General features: G+C 34.7%; 1 protein-coding gene across 1 annotated transcript in view; it reads left to right on the top strand.

Moving 5' to 3' along the window:
- Positions 1-23,015, top strand: part of LOC149805964 (uncharacterized) — a 29,386-nt gene extending 6,371 nt beyond the window's left edge. The window contains exons 2-7 of the mRNA XM_089934962.1: positions 1,165-1,892; positions 5,082-5,192; positions 7,004-7,177; positions 8,518-8,610; positions 13,828-13,949; positions 22,877-23,015. Of these exons, the coding sequence (XP_089791088.1) occupies positions 1,266-1,892; positions 5,082-5,192; positions 7,004-7,177; positions 8,518-8,610; positions 13,828-13,949; positions 22,877-23,015 (1,266 nt within the window). The 5' untranslated portion in view covers positions 1,165-1,265. The remainder of the gene's footprint in view (positions 1-1,164; positions 1,893-5,081; positions 5,193-7,003; positions 7,178-8,517; positions 8,611-13,827; positions 13,950-22,876) is intronic.
- Positions 23,016-23,962: the final 947 nt, after the last annotated feature.

Raw genomic sequence — 23,962 nt, 5'->3', positions numbered from 1 at the left:
CCATTGTCCTGCAGTGATGGACAACTAAATTTTAGCTCTGGGCAAGAAAGTATATCGGTCACAGCTTGGTCGGGCAACTAGAATTTGGTGGCTATGGTTTATAATGAAGCTGAATACTGTGATGAAAAATATATTTTATATGCAACTTATAGGCATCCTAGATGTTATTCACCTGTGTTAATGTGTGCTGAATATTTGATGGAGTCAATGGGGTGTAATATTCCTACTTTCTGCCATCATCTGGTCAGTCAGGACTGGCTAATGCCAAATGTTAAGCTCACTGTAACAGGCATGTTTTTTTTTTTCTGGCACTGTTTAGGATATTGTACACTACCAAAATTACACAAGCACATTATGATATTGTGATGTTTTCAATCCACCTACATCATACAGAACACCTTTATCTTGATAGTGTTTAAATATAGATGACTTCAGTATGCAGTTATTCTTTAATTTTTATGCACATACATTATAATGATAATTACCTGTACTATGCTAAATAGTTCAGGTAGCTTAAATGAACACCTTTATCTTGATAGTGTTTAAATATAGATGGCTGTAAAATGCAATATAGATGACTTCAAAATGCAGTTATTCTTTCACAATGTAATGCAGGTACATTATAATGATAATGACCTGTACAGTGCTAAATAGTTACATGATACATTCATATAAGTCTATAAGCAAAATAAAATCCACAGATGAAATAAAGTTAAACAATGGAAAAATTAAAAAGAAAATTTTAGTACATAAAAAATGTAACTTGTTATTGTGAAGTCCAAAGAAATTTATTTGGCATACCCAAACTGGATTGTAATATCATGCAAAATACTTTTTAGTAATTCTAATTTTTAAATAATCCATAATACAGGTCAAGTCTGACAATTTCACCTGACATATTGGAGATGGGGAACATGTTGTCTCACATTGGCATTAGTGCAGGCTTTCTTCAGAGCAAATGTTAGTCTCTGTGCAAGACTATAATGCTGAATGAGGTGAGACTTAGTGTTCCATGATTGAATTATACAGGTTTAAAATCAGGAAAACTCCTCAACCTCAGGCCTTGTTATTGATGTTAAAGATTTGAACTAGTGCATGAAAAAATAGACTTTTATATTCTATTGTGAAGTTATAGATAAACACTCGTGCTTTTATCATTTGCAGTTTGAGAGTCATAAATTACATGGAAGAAGAGGATCAGGCACATAGTTGCAGACTATGATAATGATGTACCAGAATTAACTACTGAAATAGTATCTCCTAGAATGGAAAATTTCAAGCAATGCAAAAGACAGTCCTGTCAATCAGAAACTGGTGCATCTGAAATCAGCAGTGACAAAAACATTGATTTTGATCTACCAGAAATTTCAACCAACGAACATGCAGTTTTTGCTAAAATTAAAAAGTCTGAAGAACCGACAGCTTCATTTAGTAGTGAATCAAGAACAGTTTTATGTATCAATGGTTGGAGACCTAAACATTCATCTGACAAAAAAATCATGAAAAATCCAGATTTTGACAACGAAGAGATTGTTCTTTCGGATGATTCAGAAGATGTTAGTGATACTGACAACGTAGTTACTCCTAAAATTTCAAGTCTAAGAGAAAGGATAGCAATGAGGGGGCAGAAATCAGTGAGAAGTGATTTTTATTCTGATGGTTCAGAAATGGAGGATGACCATGTACTCAACAATGACTCAGAGTCTGTTGGCACAGCATCTTGGAAACCAATTAAAAGCAAAGAATGCTCTGTTTCTGCATCATGCACAGATGAAGATGCATCAAATACTTGTGATAATAAGGAAGGGTCAGGATCGACTGAAGGCAGAATCAAAGGAAGCAGAAAGAAGAGAACAGCGGTAGAAATTGAGGAAAGAAGACAACTAGCAGTGGTATACATTTATAAATGGATAGATTAAAAGTAGTTAGAAATGCCATAACAACAGTGAATTCACTTAGTGATTGGTACTTTACACAATCAAAATCATTAAGCAAAAAAAATATGTATTTCCAGTCAGCTGACCATCTCTGTTTTTCTTAGCTGACCCTAGTACTTTTTTCCCCCAGGGTTAAAAAAGCCCCTGAAATTGATTTGTGCATCTAATTGAACTGGTTTTGCCCAGCATTTGAAGTGCTTTGTTATGTATACTAATCATTATAATATATAAAATGTTATATTAAAAAAAACTTCCTATTTACCCTAATTTAAAAACCAGTGCAATAAGAAACATATTTTTGTGGGGGATGGGCACCTTACAGCTCATTTTCATTGATCACACAGTATATTATATTGCATAGTTTCTCTTTAACCCTTTAAGGAGAGTAATTTGTGCCTGAGGTGTTTGCATAATTTACACGTGATGAGTACAGTATAATAGGGGTAAGAATTACACCAGAGTATTTAACTGATTTAAACAATATCCTTAACTCTGTGTGTGCATGATTTCTATTTTTAGCATAGCTTTAAAAAAAATTTCAGTCATATCGCTATGATGTCTGCAGTGTGGCAGTTTATAGTGATGTCTTAGCACTGGGGCATTATGCTGCAGACATGTAGCATGATGTCCCACTCACTCGTATTATCCTGACACCAGGCTGACCAGTCCTAACACTAACCTCTTAATGCTGAGTGCCAAGCAAGGCAGCTGTTAGTACCATTTTTGTAAGTCTTTGGTATGACTCTACCAAGGATCGAACCCATGACCTCCTGCATCCAAGGCAGATGCTCTAACCACTAGTCCACCAGAGCGGTCATATCCTTAACTAGCAAAATGTAGCATGATTAGTCCACAGTATTTGTGCTGTTAATTATATAATTATAGAGTAGCATCTTGTATGCTGTTTTCATTAGTCCATGGTATGTGTGTACTGTTAATTATATAATTATAAAGTAGCATCTTGAATGCTGTTTTCATTAGTCCACAGTATGTGTGTACTGTTAATTATATAATTATAGAGTAGCATCTTGAATGCTGTTTTCATTAGTCCACGGTATGTGTGTACTGTTAATTATATAATTATAGAGTAGCATCTTGTATGCTGTTTTCATTAGTCCACGGTATGTGTGTACTGTTAATTATATAATTATAGAGTAGCATCTTGTATGCTGTTTTCATTAGTCCATGGTATGTGTGTACTGTTAATTATATAATTATAGAGTAGCATCTTGAATGCTGTTTTCATTAGTCCATGGTATGTGTGTACTGTTAATTATATAATTATAGAGTATCATCTTGTATGCTGTTTTCATTAGTCCACAGTATGTGTGTACTGTTAATTATATAATTATAGAGTAGCATCTTGAATGCTGTTTTCATTAGTCCACGGTATGTGTGTACTGTTAATTATATAATTATAGAGTAGCATCTTGAATGCTGTTTTCATTAGTCCATGGTATGTGTGTACTGTTAATTATATAATTATAGAGTAGCATCTTGAATGCTGTTTTCATTAGTCCATGGTGTGTGTGTACTGTTAATTATATAATTATAGAGTAGCATCTTGTATGCTGATTTCATTAGTCCATGGTACATGTATGTGTGTACTGTTAATTATATAATTATAGAGTAGCATCTCATATTCTGTTTTCATGATTAGTCCATGGTATGTGTATACTGTTAATTATATAATTACAGAGTAGCATCTCATATTCTGTTTTCATGATTAGTCCATGGTATGCGTGTACTTTTAACTATATAATTATAGAGTATCATCTCGTATACTGTTTTCATGATTAGTAGACTGTATGTACTGTTAATTATATAATGCTACAGTAGTGTCTTGTATACTATTTTTTTTGGATGTGCATTGCTAAAATATCCGAGTAACACAGATTGTAAGCTCATCTGCATTGTATGACCTTTCCAAAACACATTTTGATGACAGATGTTTACGTCCACACCATGAATAAAACAGGGCTTGCAGTATTAAGCTGGTCTGCCTGTCCCATGTATGGGATTTACTTAATGTTGTATTTCAGACTTTAAAAGTTGTTGAATAAATGCTTGGCTTACGCAGATCTTGGTGGTGTAAGGTCCTGGACTGGTGAGCTAGAAAGAAAATTGACATACCCTGATATGCATACATGTTGGAGTTAAATATATATACTATATATATCAGGACTTTTTCAATAGTGATAACTTTCCAGATTTAAAAGGGAACTACATATATTTAAGTATCTTAAAATGCTTTGTCTTATAAATATTACCAATTGTCACCACTTCCTAATAGTGTCTAATTGACCAGCCAGCTGCCTCACTGTCTCATTGAATTTATAAAGTTCACATATATGATGGCTTCTGAGCATAAACAGTGAATGAAAAGTGTTAGTAATTTTTTGATTTTACATGACCTTTCCTTTTGTTGAGTGAAAACTGTTCAAGGCTATTAATTTTCATCATATTTCTCTTTTTTCCCCATCACTGTCTTGCTTGGGTTTAATGTACTATGGGCTGATATCACTTCATGACAGGTTTGGTGGACTGGTTTATGTGTTTGTCACTATAAGCAGACAGATTACCAGCTTTATCCATGCATTTGTAAAGAGTGAAGTAATTAGAGTTTGTATGCATTATTAATCTTACATTAGATCATATATTTGTCTGCATTTCAGTTGTTTGGTTTCTTTATTAGCAATGTATGACATTATTCTGGTAAATAATGTGTTTACTGCTTGCTAGACAGCATCTTACAACAGATTTTCAAACTTACCGACCATCAAAGGAATCCCACAGTCTGCATATTGTGACCAAATTAGAGCTACACCAATAGTACACAATTTTTCATGTGAAATTTAAAATTTATCAAAGAAACACCTGTGGTCCCACATTATTCAGAATCTTGTGCTTAGATAACTTTAATTGTGTTATAAATGACAAAGATTTCCACAAAATGTGCAATAATTAACCATAATCACACCAACACACAGTGCCTAAATGTTTCAGTGCTATAATGAATTACATGCAGATGAAGCCAATAAACTCTAACTGGATATTTAGGTAATGTATAAAATATATATAAACTACAAGAACATAATTTTCTCCATGAAATTTTGAATCTTCCCTTTCTTTAATGATGTACAGAAGAAAAGTAAAGAGAGAGAACAAGCCAAGAGGGCCAGAGAAGCTGAGAAACAACTCAATAAATTGAAGAAAGAATCTCAAAAACAATTCAGTCTTGCTACATGCTTAAAGGTAATCAGCAGATGGAATTCAGCCTGTTACATCCTTCACCTGGTATTTCACTGAGCAAATTAAATGGTGCACTGGATATTAATTGTTTCTTCAGTCTTTGTACACTGCTTATGTCTTGTGAAGAATTTATTTGTGCTGCATGACAAAGTCTAAGGTATTGTTTTATACTGGATATGCCTTGGGTAGAATTATTTGTGCTATGCATTACAAAGTCTGAGGTATATTTGTAAACTGCATATGCCTTAGGTAGAATTATTTGTGCTATGCATTACAAAGTCTAAGGTATGTTTGTAAAATGCATATGCCTAGGGTTGAATTTTTTTGTGCTATGCATTACACAGATGCATTCAATATTTTTATTGATTAATGTTTAAAGAATTTAAATTCCTTACTAAAATCTGTTGAACTTGTCTAGGTAAATACATGTCTATTTCATTTAAAGTTAAACTTGCTACATGCCATTGTATTGTACATTAAGAACTCATCAGTAGGTAATATGTGTCTATTCCCTTCAAAATTAAATTAACTATATGCCACTGTATCCTACATCAAGAACTCATCAGTAGGTAATATGTGTCTATTCCCTTCAAAATTAAATTAACTATATGCCAGTGTATTGTACATCAAGAACTCATCAGTAGGTAATATGTGTCTATTCCCTTCAAAATTAAATTAACTATATGCCACTGTATCCTACATCAAGAACTCATCAGTAGGTAATATGTGTCTATTCCCTTCAAAATTAAATTAACTATATGCCAGTGTATTGTACATCAAGAACTCATCAGTAGGTAATATGTGTCTATTCCCTTCAAAATTAAATTAACTATATGCCACTGTATCCTACATCAAGAAAGATGCACATGCATCATGAATTGACTGTGTATCACTTTTTGTATTTTTTATATCAATTATGAGCTATTTTTGGCTCTACTGGTCAGTGATTGTCCATTGTCCATCCATCACTTAAAACAAGTTTGTTATCACTTGTCCTAGTACATACTTGGAGAATTGCCAATAAACTTTACACACACACAGTTAGCCCATACTGTTTGTTGAACCCAAACGAAAATGGTGCTGATCTGATGTCTAATATGGCTGCCACAGTGGTCAGATTGAACATTGTGAAAGTCCTCCATCCAGTCTGACTGCCATGATTTTTGTATTTGAAAATCTTGTTGTCACTTCTGCCTCATAATGGATGGTAACATTGACATTGGGGTTTCATTTAGACTGAAGTGGTGTCTACTTGGTTCTGTATGAAAATGGTGCCTATCTGACATGTCCACCACAGCAGCTAATTTGAAAATCTTGCTTTTCCTGAAAGCAGAAATGGTTTCAACACACAGCAGCAAAAATGATAAAAAGATTCTAAACTTGATATTATGGACATTCTTTTTGGCCAGTAGTGAATCAGCCCCATCAATGGACTTTTTTTGAGAAGATGTGACTAGTGCCAGAAATATTGTAATGATCTGGTTAAAATTTAGATGTAAAACTAGAAACATGATATTAATTTATTGTACATTTTACCTTTAAATTGTCCCATCTGCTTGTGACTCTAGTTTAAATGTATTTCACATTAATGAAAATACTGTGAAAGACATTCATGGTACTTTCTCATAGCATATTGTTTTGTGTACATTTTTATGGATTGAGAAAGCAAATGCTGTATTTTTCTAAATTAAGCCAATTAGGTACATGTTACCATATTACATAAATTTGCTTAAATGGATGGTAAAAGGATACATAAAATTACTTGCTGAAGATATATCTTTGCATTAACTAAAAACTATTTCTATTTTCTGCAGTACATAAGTGTCCACATAGATCCCAATATTTTGAACACATGTGGACTAGGTGCTGTGATTTTCAAGAGCTGTGAGGACCTGGGTGTGAGGTGTATAACAGAGAGCCAGTCTGTACCCTGTACAATTCTTTGGACAAGGCAAATTACTGAGGGCAGCCTGTCTCAGGAGATGGAGGTACTGTGTGCATTTGCCTTGCATGACTTTTAAGATTATAAGTGAATCCTTGGCTTTGAAAATGGAGTCACAATGTCTTTCCCAATATACAGTTTCAAAATTAAAAACTGAAGTGTCTGCTTGAAGAAAAAAAAAAGGCATAAAATATGCTCTTCAGTCAATCCTATGTGACAAAACACCCAAATTTTAAATGTTTCATTTTCACATAAAATAAGTTATGGATAATTCTAGTTATTGATCAGTTATCTAGTATCCTTTCTTCAATGAAATAACAGTTGGAAGATAACTGCCAGTTTTCTTTTCAAAATATTTCTTGTCAAATCACAGCTGTCATTTACTTGTAACTCGCATAACAGGACAGACAAATTAGATGTGTAACTTACGATATCTTTTATTATCTGGATCAGATCAGATTTTTCTTTTCACTTTCCTGAACATTCAGTTATCTTTATCAGTTTCCATAATTATGGAATAGAGGTCCAGTACAGCTGTGCCCATGCTAGCTCTTCTGTCATGAGATTAATCATTTATGTAAGGTGCTTTGTACTGGAAATTTTTTTGATCCAGTTTGAGAACTAATATTGGCTGTGAGTACAAAATGCTAAGTTGTTGAGGATACTGATTCAGTTTGTGAGAAACACTGAAGAAGTGGGGAGCCCATTGAAGTGGAAGATAATGATACTGACAGCAATTCTTACAGAAGATCACTAGAAGTTTGTTGGCCTTTGACAAAACAAAAGTCTCCAAATTCTTGCGTACAAATTTGGTGTTTATACTTACAGATGTATGCACATTATCTGCAGATATGCATTTTTTGGAAAGATTTGACTTTGGCTCATTGCTTGGAAACTATCAAGATTCTCTCATTTTAGCCACGCTAATTGCACTTAAAGAGAAAAGCACATGTTTACGTTGTTCCAACATAGACCTCACTATCAGGCTATGCACCCTAGTAACATTAACTTGGAAGTATGCTGTGGCATTTTGTCAACCAGTCTTCTTAAATATGCATTGTTCACAGATGGATCTAGTGATGTCAAGAATATTATAGGGGTTCTTATGGACAGCAAATAATGTCTAAACAGAACATTTGAAATTAAACACAATTCACATTAACATCAAAATAGTCCCTGAATGCAATTTTTTTGTCCCACTTGAATTGTTATGGTGTTATATCAGGGTAACTTTATTAGCAGTGATGACGTCTTCATAAAATAAGTTTTTCATTTAAGTTTACACAAGTTAGATATGGGTGGGGTGGGGGAGATACAGATGCAGATGGAAACTCTCAGTTTTATTTAAAATTTAGTATTATTTGTAACTTAAATATTCCTGTACAGGTGGAGAGTACAACCAGTGAAGTGGAGGAGGGTGATATTCTGGCTCTTATTCCTACCCCTGATTTTGTGGAGATGGTTAACAACTTTAAACTGGTGGGTTCATGTTTTTGACTATACATACTTGCATGCATATGGAGCCCCAGGTAGCTGAATGGTCTAATGCAATAATGTAAGCATCCCCAGAGGAAGATAGTTGAATGAAGATGACAAAGTAGGTTATAGATATAATGATGAAATGTTAGAAAAATATCAAGTGTTATCAGTTTTCAAAATATAATTGGTAGAGCATCAGACTCATAAACCTTGTCACGGGTTTGATACCAGTCTGGGTCAGTCCAGGTTAGCTGCCTCATTGTGTCCTTGGGAAAGGCTTACTTCCCAATTCCTCTGCATGATATATTTTGTTTGATTGGCATTAAAACCAGCAGAAACAAAAACCCAATGTCCTCCATGAAACATCTTATCAGTGACCAATCAAAAACAAAACCCAATTAGTGTGAAGCATATATTTTACTCAGAATTAGATGTTTACTATTACCTAATTCCAATACAAATTGAAATGTGAAATTAGCTTAAAGTAAATGTAGCTTTTGAGTTTTGTATACCAATTAACAAAAGAAGTCCAGAATTTAAATTCTCTTGTGGTACTTTCTTTGTCTGTTGGAAATTTGGTGTGTCCTGCAGAGTTGGAGTTAGAGGGATGCTGTCTATTTCCCACAGAATCGTAGGTGTGACACTGATGACAGGAGGTCTTGCTGATACCATATTCTAATGATTCCTCAGTAAATTACTGTCCAAGAAACTCAGGACAGTCTAGGCAAGATTCATTGTAAGAGGTCTACAGAAGGGATTAAATCATTGCGAACATCAGTCTGGAAATATAACTTCCTGCCATCTTTTTTTTTAAATCGGGGACAAACATGTACATACACCACTCCCTCGATAACTTGCGCACATCTGGGTCCAGAAGCATCGACTGCACTATAAGTGAGGCGCGAGTTATCCAGGGACCTATAAAATAAGCCCAAAACCAATAAAGTGATTGATGACATAACGGAGAAATAAGTGGGGGGGTAGGCAGATTATACTGTTGAATACTCACTTTATAATCGTTCTGAGATTAAATGTTAATAAATATCTCTTCATAACGGTGTACTTTATTATTTCCTCATAGGACAACATTAATTTCAGGATAAATTACAGTATATTGAGGCGATCATCGAAAATATTATTCCACATGGTTTCCGTTCGCTTAACATGTGTACCACTTCACACATTGTGTACTATGTCACTAATTTTTATGTTGAATTGGATACATTCTAGTTTTATTGTTTGATCCAAATTAGATGTTTTTTTTATATACAAAAGATCGACTCTTTTCGAGAAACGATAGATAAATATTTTTGAATGTGATAGAAGTAAAATGAAAAACAAAAAAACAAGGGTTAATCAGTACAGACGTATTTAATTGGTCTACAAATTTAAAACAACGTAAATTAGAACAAGTTAATACTTGCCGTTTGTGCCACGCTTGACAAATATCAATTCACTTTTTGAAAAAATCAGTTATTTTTTGTGTGTGTGTTACGCCTTGGTTTCTCTGCCGCAGAGCAAAATCCCTCAGATTTCTCAACTGCATGAGCTTTACGTAGTCAACATTTTGGGTCTCCAGCCACCTTATGGCAATATCAAAATATTTGATTGCTTCCTGTGCAGAGGGGTGGGGGGTGCAACATCTGCATCTGCATCACTTTCAACACTTGTGTTACTCCAGTTAGAATCGTCTTCTGCTGCAAATTTGTTCGCTATAGAAATAATTATAGTTTCATCTGACATGTATTCGGCTGTGGGGCACTCATTGTCAGCACAAATCCACTCCTCCATATCATCAAGAGAAACGCCCATCTCAGGACCATGAGTCTGTACGAATTTCTCCCAAACAGCCTCGGCATTAATGACATCAGTTTCACTGAAACATTCGAAGTCACTATCATTGTCGTTGTCTCTGTTACCGTTTTGCTTTACGTCAAAGGCAGCTCCAAGACCCTTAATCCAGCACCCGAGGTCTCTTGTAATCAATTTTTTTTTTAATGCAACAAACACTTCCCCAAGTTGTTGATCGAAACAAAGCCGGCATGTACATGTAATTAGGTTCTCACAGAAGTACTCACGGGTTTCGATGTGACGGTCGATTGACTCTTTTCATGTTTTCAGTGAACATAATATGTTGTGATTATAATGTTTACACTGAAACAGAATTAAAGGATTAGAACGTGACTTTCACACAGGAAGACGTTTAATTGGTGTTTATTTCATTCTCTGTTGCCACCTGTTAGCATTTACCAGAAGTTTTCATTGATCGCTATTTCACCAGACTGTTTATTTACAGTATACTGACAACTATTTATCATAAAAACTTACATAATATATGATATCTTTAAACAGAGGTCTCGCTAGGATTTTAAAACTGGGTCTTTCAGCCTCTGAAGTCAATCACTAAATGTCAGTACATTTTCTCACTCGGCCGCTAGTCAAAGCCTTTGAAGTAGCCGCCAAGCTGTTGCATCATGTTCTTTTTTTTTTTTTAATGTACTCTTATAAAATGGCCACAGTACATCAAAGAGTCTTTCAGTCACTGAATTCTGTCATTGTAAATATCAGCACAGTTAACTGATCAACACATTTTCCCCACAAAGCAGGTGGCTGAAACAGGACCAGCAAATCTTTGAATTTTCCCGCGCACCTATTACATGCATACGGAGGACTCCCGCCTCATTGATTTTCTGCGTCCCAGATCAAAAATTGGCGTCCAAATACGCGTAATTAAGCGCTTTCGAGATCTCTGAAATTAATTCTTCTTTAGAACTTGCAAATTTCAAAATATGGATTATATTTTTACGGGCATTAATCACCATTTTCGATGATAAAACGAGCAATGTATCAAGGTTTAATTTATCAATTCTTATCATAATTTGTTCATGTTCAGCATATTTTTAAAGATATTTTAAGTACATTTTCTCTGGAAAAAAATCGGGAGCCAAGACGGACACCGCGTTATAAGTGGGATCGCGAGTTATCCGGGCGTTAGTTATCGAGGGAGCGGTGTATATAGAATTATTTATATAAATGTAAATATTTAGAAATATACACATTAACATAGAAATATATAGTCCTATGCATGTATGTATATAGATGCAAAATGTACATATATAGAAATATGTGTGTGTGTGTTAATATATACACATATATGTACATACAGTGTGACCCCGCCATAGGGAGTCCCACGATAACACGAATATGGATATAACATGGTTGTGGCGTGGCTCCCGAAATTTTGTATATTCATTTGCACATTAAAAAATATTTTTGTTCAAAGTACGTGAAATAGTGTGTAAAATGTTTATTATCATTTTGGGGAAGAGTTTTAATATAATAGAATCATGGCATAACTTCTGAAATTTAACAATTTCACCAGGTTCTTGAAGTGTTATGCCAAAATAAACATTATTGGAAATGTTACTTATTACTGATCCATGAGTAAAGCCAGTAAGTCATCTTTGTGATTGTCTTCAATTAATTCTGTATGCAATCATTGCTCAAACAATAGCCAACATGTGTTTCTTCTTTGACTGCATACACAACCAAGCAGCAGACTGGTTGATAAAAGATTCTTACAATTTAATAAACATAAAAAAAAACCAAAAGCCACCAACATGTTTGCTGGGCTTGGTTGTGTTATTAGACACAATCATTTGACCAGTAAATAATGTCTGCTTTATTAGCTGGAAATTGAAAGGATATGAAATTGTACATGCGTTCAGCTTAAATTTTTTTATAAAAGTGGCTCGTTACCATTGCAGGCCTACTGCACTTAGTTCTCGGGTTTTACATGTGTATGGTGTTTGCTTATGAACTTGTTATTAATTTCCTATTTTTTATAAAAATATTTTACCGTTATGGAAAAGCAAGTTCACAAACACAAGTCGTTCTCTACACTTTGTGCAATAATTAGTATAGTAGTTTTCACATGTTTCTTTCACTGTTCACGAAATATGAAGTAAAATTTATATGCATGCTGAAAGCATGTGTTGATTGTTAATTATTTTTGCTGTAGTCGTTCAAATGAATAGGCATACAAGAAATAATTATTAGAAATTTACAATGGATAAATGTACACAGAAACGCATATGAGAAAATTTTACCAGTATGAAATTTGTAGAGACAACGTTCATATACCCTGGAATGTAATGAACCGTACGCATGCTTCGTCTTTCTTAACCTAATTTTGCTGTTAATTTTTCCCATTGAATTCAGACACATAATGATCTGTGATCTGTGACAAAATTATTGAATAGTTAAAATGTGTATGTAATTTTTGCAATGGAATTACATGCATTATGGATTAATTGCAAGCCCCGACGATATGATATCAGACGGCAAGTATGCAGTGTTCATGCTATATATTAGACGTTGAATTCAGACACAATGATCAGGGACAAAAAGTATTGTAAATCTGTGAGCAGTTTTTCAATGGAATTACATGCATTATGGATGAACTGTGTGCCACGATGGCACGATAGTAAACAGTGTTGATACCCTGTTCATCATATACATTAGACATGAATACACATATATATGTGCCAATGAGTTGTTTTCAGTAAAAAGTAAAATACTGTAAAACCCTGCATTAACGCGACTCTGCTATTGACATGATCCAATTTTTTGGACCCGAATTATCGCTCTACTCACGGTTCATATGTAACTTCAATAATAATCCATCTCATGAGATTTGCTAAACCATTTTTCAACAGAAAGAATTTTATACTGATTGGAAAAATAAAAAACGGAATTAATTGTAATAAATCACGCATAATTTATTAATAATTCCAAGAATTCATTTGACCCTAATAATAATGGTGCTTGTCAGTGTCAGTATTTCTAAGCCGTACCTCTTTTTTCTTGACCCTATTGGTCTTCTGCTTTGAATCCAGATCAAAACACACCATGTTTTGTTCATATTCCTGATCAAATAATCTGATTTCTCTTCCTCTCTCAGCCTTCTCATATATTTTGTAAAATCATATGATCTAGATCTCATGGTAGTGTCTGGGATCAATAGGTTATATTTCTCAGTGCAGTTCCATTTCACTTGACAGTTAATTTACATTTGACTTTGCCTTGAGGATTTGGCATATAGACTTTTACAAACATTGTTTTAAGTCGCGATACAAGTTGCAGAACAAAACAATTTCATACACCCATTTAATGTGTTCTGATGATAGTTATATAATCTTGCCTATTTATATGCAGAAGCAACAGGGTAGAGGGGATGGTGTTGGTCCAAGTCTACGGGAATATTTCCAAATGATCAAGTTGCGCCACCCAGACAAGTCTGTCACTGCACTGGTACAAGGGATGGAACAGTACTTTCGGTAATATCCATGTTTTGTAGGGCTGATTTTTTTGTGCCTTCCAAATTATATTAAAGGACACATAGTGTTAACATTTTCTGTCCAGTATATCAACTCATTAGCTTTTAAAAGTCATAAAGGTTTTTAATCAGTCAATTTATTGAGCTTTGATATTAAGAAAACTTAAGTGCCTTTGAATTTTCACTCTTCTGTATAAAAAAGTAAGAATATAAAATGCAGTTAATGACACTGTTACAGTTGAACGAAGCATACAGTGGTATCTATGTTCTCTGGATGCTTTTGTACTGAAGTAAACTAGCTAATTATTGAATATTCACATACAGGCAAAAAATAGGTACCGTATTTTCCCACATATATCCAGCGGGTTATACCAGATTTTACAAACCCCGCGGGGGGGGGGGTGCGGGTTATATAAGGGTGCGGGCTATATCACAAATATTTTACACGTACTTCGTCCATATTAATAATGGCAGAATGGGGAAGGTCAAGCTTCTGAATTTCCCTGGCGACGAATTCACGAAAATCATCCATCTTCTTCTCCCAATTCTCAGGTAGACGTTGGCCGACGGTCGTTCGTGTTCTGACTGACAATTGGTTCCTTTTCATAAATTTATATACCCAATGCAATCCTCCTTTAAAATCATCAATGTGCTTCTCTGCCGCCATGAGTTTGGCCTTCAGTTTGATGGCAACTGTCGAGACTGGTCGGTTGTTTTCCCGCTGGGCCACGATCCACTGCTTCAGGTCAGCTTCAAGGTGAGGCCATTTTGCTTTAGGTCCGCGACGAGCACGTTTTCGTGGATTCATCTTCTCCAACATTCCTTTTTCTTTTCTCCAACCTCGGATTACACTCTCATCAATATCAAATTTTCTGCCTGTGGCTCTATTGCCAAGCACTTCAGCATACGCAATGGCAGTTAGCTTTCATTTCGGCATTTTTTAAATTAAACAGAAAGAAATTATTTAAACTCGAATCTGCAATTAAAAAGAATACAAGATTATTTAGAAATGTCCGCGTTTATGTAGCCTGTAGTTGAGGCACAGCCCCTATAGACATCCTATGTGCACAAGCATTGTGTACCGAGCCTGAATACCGGTAGTTAATTGACGTCATGCGAGCTACATTCGAAATTGACAATTGTGGCATTCAGCCTCAGGACCTCACACCATAACATATCCGGCTCACAAGTACCTGGCTTCAAAATTCAAATCTGCCGGCTGCCGGCCGGAATATAGTGGAGGCAGGGTGACTAACTTGAACTGATGCAGAGGGATGAATATGGACCGGGGCCGACTGACTTGATAGCGTAAATACAAATTTGCATGTTGGGCGGGTGAGTGAAAATGTAGTAGTTGTAGTATCGTTCGTCATCCACGTGTGAACATTGACGAATTCGGTCCTTCTAAAAACAGTAATGGTAGACCATGTGAACATACACAAAAAAGTTCATCAATCTATGGTTGCGGGTTATACAAAGGTGCGGGTTATGCCAACGATTTTTTACACAAAACCCCAAAACCCGCGGGCTATATGAGGGTGCGGATTATCTGCGTCTGCGGGATATATGCGGGAAAATACGGTATTTGTTTTCTGCCCGTATACTGAGACACAATTTTAGTTTGATAAATTTTCATAAATAATTTTAAGACAGTCAATTTTTTTAAAGTCACTTTATACTGTGCAGCCTGTAATGATGTAATCATTGAATTTTGATGTAATCAATGTTACATTGCTTGTTATTTACATGTTTTGTAATGCCAAGCAATCTGGTGGAGCTTTGACATAAAATGATGTTGTGACCTCTGTCTTTTATTAAATAATTGAAATGAAAAATGCTTGTGCAGTTAAATATTTGTAATAATCACATACCCTTTTCTTTGTGTATTTAATAGGAGGAATATATGATCTTAAAGGTCTGCAAGTTATTGTATTTAGCTTTTAACCACATTGGTGTTTTATCTGCTGTATAATCATAAAACATGGTGAGAAGATGCATTTTGATGAGTAGTACATCCTCAAAAAAGTTGGTCTTTTATCTTTCACATTTCACTTACTTGGGTTCAGTTTGATGATTTTCTAACTGTTTAACAGTAATAATTAAATTACATAATTGTGTAATCTCTCTTAGCACCACAGTGATACCAGAAAGGTAACTGACCTACATTTCACACTTTATTGGCTTAGTTGAAGTGTTTGCATTTTCTTCAGGACAGTGCAAGTTTTTGCTATGCTCTCTGCATTACTATCCTATATAGAATCATGAAAATTGATGATGCATCTTTTTTAGCACAGCACCCTTATTTCAGCAGCCACTTCAACGACATAGGTTAAATTTTGTGTTTGGTGTTCATTTCTCAGTTAATGTTCATGCTAGAATTGAGAAATTGATGAAGAATTGCACCTCTGTTACCAACACACTCATACAACAAAAGAGGTCTTTGTGACCTATATTTCATTTCTTACTTTGGTTAAGTGTTTGCATTTAGGTCATGACCATATGAAATGTGGGCTTGTTATATGCATAGCATCCTACCTGCAATCATGAAACTTGGTGAATGAGTGTATCTTGACAAGTCATCCTTTTGGCCAAAAGAGGACACTCTGACCCATGTTTCATATTCATTGACTTTATTCAAATTTTGTGTCAATAATTCATGGGTGCTGTTCATTTGTTAATCATCAAACTGGATAATTGGATGCATCTCTGTGCTATAGTGCCCTTAAAACCAAAAGAAGATCACTGAGCTTTATATTTTATGATAACAGGATTTAAGTATTTATATGATCATGATTCATTCGTTTGGCTTATATACATCCTAGCCCGCTCAGAAGACCCTTTCCAATCAGTGTAGTTGAAAGAAAGAATAAATATATTAATTCAATAGTGACTTTCAATATTGATGGCTATACATTGTGTATTGTGATATGTTACCCTCAGCAGGTTAACTGTGTTCTATACGTGTGTAAGAGAATAGGAATTAGGTGGGTATGCTGCAAGCATTTTTTGTGATGCCCCACCAGTAGTGATTAACCAAGGTAATTACTGATGTCTGATCTATACTACTGGCTGTCACTCCAGGGTTACTTGAAGACTGTGACTTTCACAAGGCAAAATCAGGCTTGTTGGATTTGAACTGGGTTCATCTGTCAGCCATAATTACTGCTTGACCATGCAGGCATCTAAAAATTACTTTAAATTTCTTGGTCATAATGTTATTGGTGTCTATTGATGGGCAGTGAATCATCAAAATGATTTCCCCACAGGGAATCCAGTAATTCATGGCCTTGCATAAAAAAGAAGTAGTAATACAAGTGCAACATTAATTTGTTTCTTATCAGGTTACTACCTTCTCTTGTTAAAACAGGAAATAGTGTCCTTTTTTAGCTCAGCTGATCATGGACTAGGAGAGCTCATGGAATGACCTGTCATCCATTGTCCATGCATCCGTTGACACAGGTTTGTTATCACTATTCATCCTAAACTACTTGAAAGATTGTCATGTACCATTATCTGCACATCCATCTCATGGTTTAGTTGGTCCTAAATGAAAATGGTGCTGTTCAGACAACCAATATGGTCACCACAGCAGTCATGTTGAAAATGTTGTTATTGCTACTCATCCTGAACAGAATGTCATATGGACTTGGGGTTTCACTAGAAGACTTCATATGTTGTCTAGATGGTCCTAAATAAAAATGATTTTGAATTGACATCCATTATGGCCATGACAGTGGCCATCTTGAAACCCTTGTTATTGCAACTCCTCCTGAAGGGATAGTCATATCAACTTGATCTTTTCCCTGAAAGACTTCTTCATATATGTGACAGAACCAGAATCTCAATCCAGTAGATTTTCAAATTTTGATAAGTAGGTTGACCTTTAAACCAGTATTTTTTTATCAGCATATATTATTCGTTCTTCAAAGGGATTGAAAACAAAATAAGTGCATTATTTTGCCACAATGTTTCACTTCATAGTATAATAAAGCAATACATTTTGAACAAAAATCATATTTAGATTCTGATGGCATTTCACTTCATAGTTTTATAAAGCAAGTTTTGAATATAAATCATATTTAGATGGCAATGTTAAAATAATAATTAATACGAGTCACTGTATTGTCAATGAAGAGTTGTTTATCTTGTATTTCATTGCAAAGATGTTTTATAATAGCATAAAATAGCATTTTGAGTTTCCTTAACTTGATCACTGTCTGGTGACCACTGTTTACATTCACTGTGATTATTAAGTTTTACACTTAATAGGCTGTCAATAGCTCTCTGGTCAAGATTTAATTCTGAATCACATTGCATTTTGCAAAGAATGGGGATTGTCCTCTCCATCAGCGTTAAAATATTGTAATGACAAGACAACTGTGCTCAGTCTGCAAAGAAGTTCCAGCTATATTTTTCCTGTTGCTGAGATTGTAAGGTTGCTGAACGTTCTTCAGTAATCCTCCAAAGTTATTTTCACTCATGGCAAAGTCTCTGACTTGGACTTTAGATGTATTCCTCAGTTGCATCCTCAAGCTTCTTTTTCTTCATGACTGTGATCCAAAAATCTGTTTTCAGGTGATAAAAATAAATAAATGGAGTAAATAAAACAAAAACTAAACATTGATTTGGACTTGAAATAAATAGATCATGGCCATCTTCAAAGTCTCTCATAAATATATATCGGGTCTTAATCAGAAGAGTTCTTGTGGTGACTAGGTAGTCATTAATGAAAATAATGCAAACTTTTCCTCAGTATGTCCACCATGACAGTCATCTTGAAAATATTGTTATTTATATTCCTCTCAAATGGTTGGTTACATCAACATGGGTTTTTTCACTAACAGATTTCTTATAATACATTGCTGGTCCTAAAGAAAATGATGCCAGTCGTACATCTAATATGGCTGCCATGATGGCCATCTTAACAGTCTTGCTGTCACTACTCAAATAATGTTTATATTGATATGATGTCTAATATCTACTTGAAAAGATATCCTAAATGAAAATGGTGCTAGTCTGATATCCAGTATGGCAACTACAGCACTCTGATTGTCACTGTAATGATCCTTGGGGATAGATATGTAGCTCAAAGTTTTGCAAGAAAATGCACACCAACCTATACATTTATTTTTAATGATTTAGATTTCTTTGATCCTTAACTCTGTCAAAACATGCATTTTTTAATTTTTATGGTATTGCCTTGCATTTGCTGTGCGTAGCTGTCTGTCTTCTGTCCATTATTATTGTTACCACTCTGGAGACCATGTCTTTTTATATAATTTTGATAAAACTTTGAATGGGAATTTATATCATTGGGATCTTGGGCAAGTTCAAAAATGAGATATTTGCACATTAATGAGGTGATCTTGGATCTGATTGGCTGAGCTTGTTACCAATCTCGAGCCATATATCTGATCCAGTTTTGATAAAACTTGCAGTAGTATTATCAACCTGTCAAAAGTGTTGATTAATGAGCGCAAGGCATGCATATTTATGAGAGGATCTTGTATCTGATAGGCTGAGATTGTTTTGCCCTTTAGGCTATATTTCTGGTTTTGATTTTGATCCGACTTGGAATTTGGTCTTATATTGTTAAGATCTTAGATAAGTCAAATAATGAGGAAAATCCATGCATAGTGATGAGATGGTTTTGTACACGATTAGCTGAACTCACTGAACCATAATTCTGATCCAGTTTTGATCAAACTTGGAGTATGTGCTATATTTTTCAGATCTTGGATGGGTTCAGTAATGACCGAGATCAATGAATATTAATGAGGTGATCATATACATGATGGTTGAGCTTTGTTAACACTCTAAAAGCCATATTTTTGAATATAGGCTGATATGAGTAAGGTGTCATTGTGCCATACTGCACATAAGATTTTGTTATCAACCATGCGCCTTCACCAAAATTTGTGGTTGACTTTAAACTTGGGTAAGAAAGAAACCTATTGATTTTAGGGTTAAAATGTCAGAGGTCAAAGTCACTTAACTGAAAGAAGAAAAATAAGTTTTGCATAATAACTTATGTTTTAAAATGAATTCTATAATAATAATAATAATGAGGACTTTGTATAGCACCTAATCTTTAGAAGCTCTAAGCGCTTTACAACATTAGACAACACCTATAAGATAAAAAACATATAATGGTATGATTACAAAAACAAACACCATGAAATTAGAAAACATTTTAAAAAAAACATGCTGAGAATATTTAAGGTAGGAAACATTATTAGGTCTTTAAGTTTGTTCTTGCAGTCGAAATAAGTGAGTTTTGAGAGCCCTCTTGAATGTGATCACAGTGTTTTTGTGTTTAAGTTCAGTGGGCAATTCATTCCACGTTGCTGGGCCCTGGTATGCAAACGAATGCTGTCCATATGACTTTGTTTTCATGCTTGAAATAATGAGTATACGATTGTCAGAAGAGGAGCGTAAGTATCTTGCTGGTGTGTACACATGGGTGAGGTCGGATAGGTATGTTGGACTAGAGTCCGACAGTGAAACGTAGCACAGAGAACAAATTTTGTGTTTGATTCTGGATCAAATGGATAGCCAGTGTAGGGTACAGAGCAGCGGGGAGTTGTGCTCTGATCGTGGTACTCTAAGTATGATCTGAGCAGCTGTGTTTTGAACTTTTTGAAGTTTCTGGAGCAGATATTGAGATGAACCAGACAGAATTACCAGAGTTTTGGGAGAGCTTACACTTAGGGTATGGAAGAGGCCCATTGATGTTGGAATCCAAAAATCAAGGTCATTGTGGCTCAAAGACAAATAGGTTTTACAGAATAACTTATTTTAGAGTAAGATCTTTGACCAGTCTTAATGGATGGCTTGTACTTAGGGTAATAAAGAAACCTATAGGTTCAGGAGATCATAGTTGATGGTCATTGTACTTCTGAAAAGAAAATAGTTAAGTTTAGTTCAAGACTGCATAACATCATCAGAGTTCAAGGTCATATGGACCCATAGGTCAGTAAACTCCAGTCAACCATATTGTGCTAGTACCTACGTAGAAGACTATCTAGCACTGGGTTGGTGTGTGATGTGCCATATATGGTACTCTTATTATCATGCTTGGTAAATAGATTTGTATCATAAAGATATAATGTGTTTCATTATGGGTGACAACATTGCATATTACTTTTTACCACTCAAAATCTATATCAGACCTAATTTGTATCAAATGTAGAAATAGACTAATGCTGTCAAGATGTTAGTTGATTTATTTTTATTATTTTTATGAGCAAGACATGCATATTTCACACATGCCAATCCCCCGAGAGGTATAAGTGTAATTATTGCTGTTATAAGTGGCAAAACAGTGTAATTTGGGTGTAAAAAGTGTAGTCTCTATATTACACGTCTGAATTACAGCACATATGAATAAGATACAATTTTACTACTAGCCTGGTTCTGTATCTGGTCAAAATTCTTGTGACAAGGGGCAAAATCCATATGGATTGGAACCAGAATAGCAACACAAATATACTGAAAAATTATTTATATTTAGCACTCATTAACTATTCTACATTTGTAAATTTCACTGAATGATCATGTACTGGAAATCTGCAATGAGGTCAGGTTTTGAAGTTTGAAAAGTTCCGTCTGCTTTAAATGTTCAGACTGGTTCACAACTTACCTAGCTTATACTGTTGCTATAAATAGCAAATATGGAAAGTACTTTTACACTGTCCTCACGAAGCAGTCACCTTTTTAAGAATATTCACTTTATCAGTGGAGTTATAGAGATTATAATAAAAATGACAAAATCAACTTGTATTGCTTTATTTTTATTTATTGTTTAATGTAGTCACAAGGTGTAATCCATATAGTCTAGTGTAATGCGTAATTTGGTGAAGGAAAGCATAATGGTTTGGTCTGTATGATATTTATTCAGTTGATCTTGCATCTGATTGGTTGAGCTTTTAACCACTTTAGAGTCTACTTTGTATATGATTTTAATCAAACTTTGTAAATCTGTTTGTATGTATGTAGATGATCTGATTTAGATTTTCATGCCATGATTTAAAAAATTCACATTTTGCTAAAGTTTTGGACATTTTGGGGGTCTGTATTGGGGGCATATGAGTTTTGCAGACACAAGTCCAGTTTTTCACATTGGGGTGATTGAATGTCATATGCACTAACAAGCCTTTAAAAATCAATGATTATTGCATGATCAGAACTTGAGTGCGAATTACTGCAGTTACTGCAGCAGGGATGCCTTTTTGTGCTTGGTTTTCAAGGTAAATCTGCATATATAATGTATTCACAAAAACTACTATAGCAAGATTTGTATTTAGGGAAATAATAGCAGGTGTTCTACTAAGCTTCTAATTGTTTACAGTGCTGATCAAACTAGTGAACTTGATTAATCTTAAGAAAGTCAATAATGACTTTCAAACTTAGATTAGTGTCATTTACTAATAATACATTATTTTGTCATTGATGCACTCTGTATTATGATCCAAACACTGAACTTATTGTAGAGAATGCAGTTTGTATAATGTATAAATGTCTACATTGTTCTCTTATCAGATTTATTGTGAAAGTTATATATTTATTACATGCCAGTTTAATCTTTCATGGTTGATGTTTGCTGTGGAAGTTGAATCTGTATTTTGATACACCACACTGAGACTGAAATTATTCGGGAGTTTTTACTGATCTGAGTGCATCAGGATTTTTGGATGCACTGAACTGAATTTGATCTAAAATTGTGTATAAGATAACAATATTTTGAAAGAGTCATTGATGAGGTATATAGTAGATACAAAAGCATGCTTTAAATTGAGTCATTGGGGAAGAACTCATTCAATATGGCACATGAATACGTTTCAGTCTAATGACCTCAACCATGGGTCACATAAAAAAATCATTCTGTTTGAAGATTCAGAACAATACGTTTTGTGTATTTACACACAGGGATAGAAAAACTCAAACCAAACGCCAGCATAGAGAGGCCATTTTGTCTGCTGACCCAAACTATCAACAGAAGGGCAACAAGCAGAGAAAAGGACATATAGACAAAACAGTGAGCAGAGTAGAGGTGGAAGAGGTATGATCATGTTGCAGCAACATTTGGTAATGCACTCAATGGATAAACAAATTAAATCATTTATTACTTATATTACAAATTATGCAGAATTATTTCAGGACTTAAACCTCACTGAATCAAAATCCCCTTGAAACTGAATTGTATTTCTGGTCCAAAATGAATCCTTTAATTCAATAAACATTTGCATTTTTTGAAATTGTAAAAACTAAGAACCTTTAGCAGCAATTACTCTTAGAGAGTCTTTTCTTATAACAATTTTGTAGCTATTTATCTTCATGTACAGTACACAGATTTCAGATTACTCACTCAGTACTGTGGATGTGGTGACTAGGTAGTCATGTCTGATGGGTGTCCATAAAGCCTGGCAGATTTTCAAACAATCTAGTGAAATTCTATCACAGATTTTATTGTACACCTTGCTGATTTTATTTAATTCATCCAGTGAGTTGACAAACTAAACAAGCAGATGGGAAAATCTCTAAATTTTGTTCCCAACCATGGCAAGTGTCAGATTTATACCTTTACCTGTACTATAAATTACAGTAGTAACATTTGTTGTATTTTGTAGTGGCCTAGCTAGGCATACACTCAGATACACTTGCATAATGTATATAAAATGCCATTTTAAGTTTCTTATATCTCGTGTTCCAACCTGATGGCATGGTATACATGAAACAGATTGGCTAGCTGAAATGTACATTGCTGTTGATCATTTGCATGTACACGTACCTGTTAGCATATACACATGCAGAAATTTACTTTCTGTTCTGCATCATATAAATGACCTTCAGCAGAAAGGGTGGTAGAAATCATTCAAAATATAAATTCTTTGGGATTTAATCCAGACTTTCATTAGTCCCAGAGGCAGTTGGCACTCTGCACCCTGTCATAGACCTAAGTGCCATCAATCAATTCATTCATGCTCCTTGGTTCTTGATGGATATATCATAGTG

Source organism: Sinohyriopsis cumingii, chromosome 2 (genome assembly GCF_028554795.1).
Source record: "Sinohyriopsis cumingii isolate HCF-2022 chromosome 2, ASM2855479v2, whole genome shotgun sequence".
NCBI lineage: Eukaryota > Metazoa > Mollusca > Bivalvia > Unionida > Unionidae > Sinohyriopsis > Sinohyriopsis cumingii.
The sequence above is the reverse complement of the archived record's forward strand: the minus strand, read 5'-3'. Positions and strand labels throughout refer to the sequence as shown.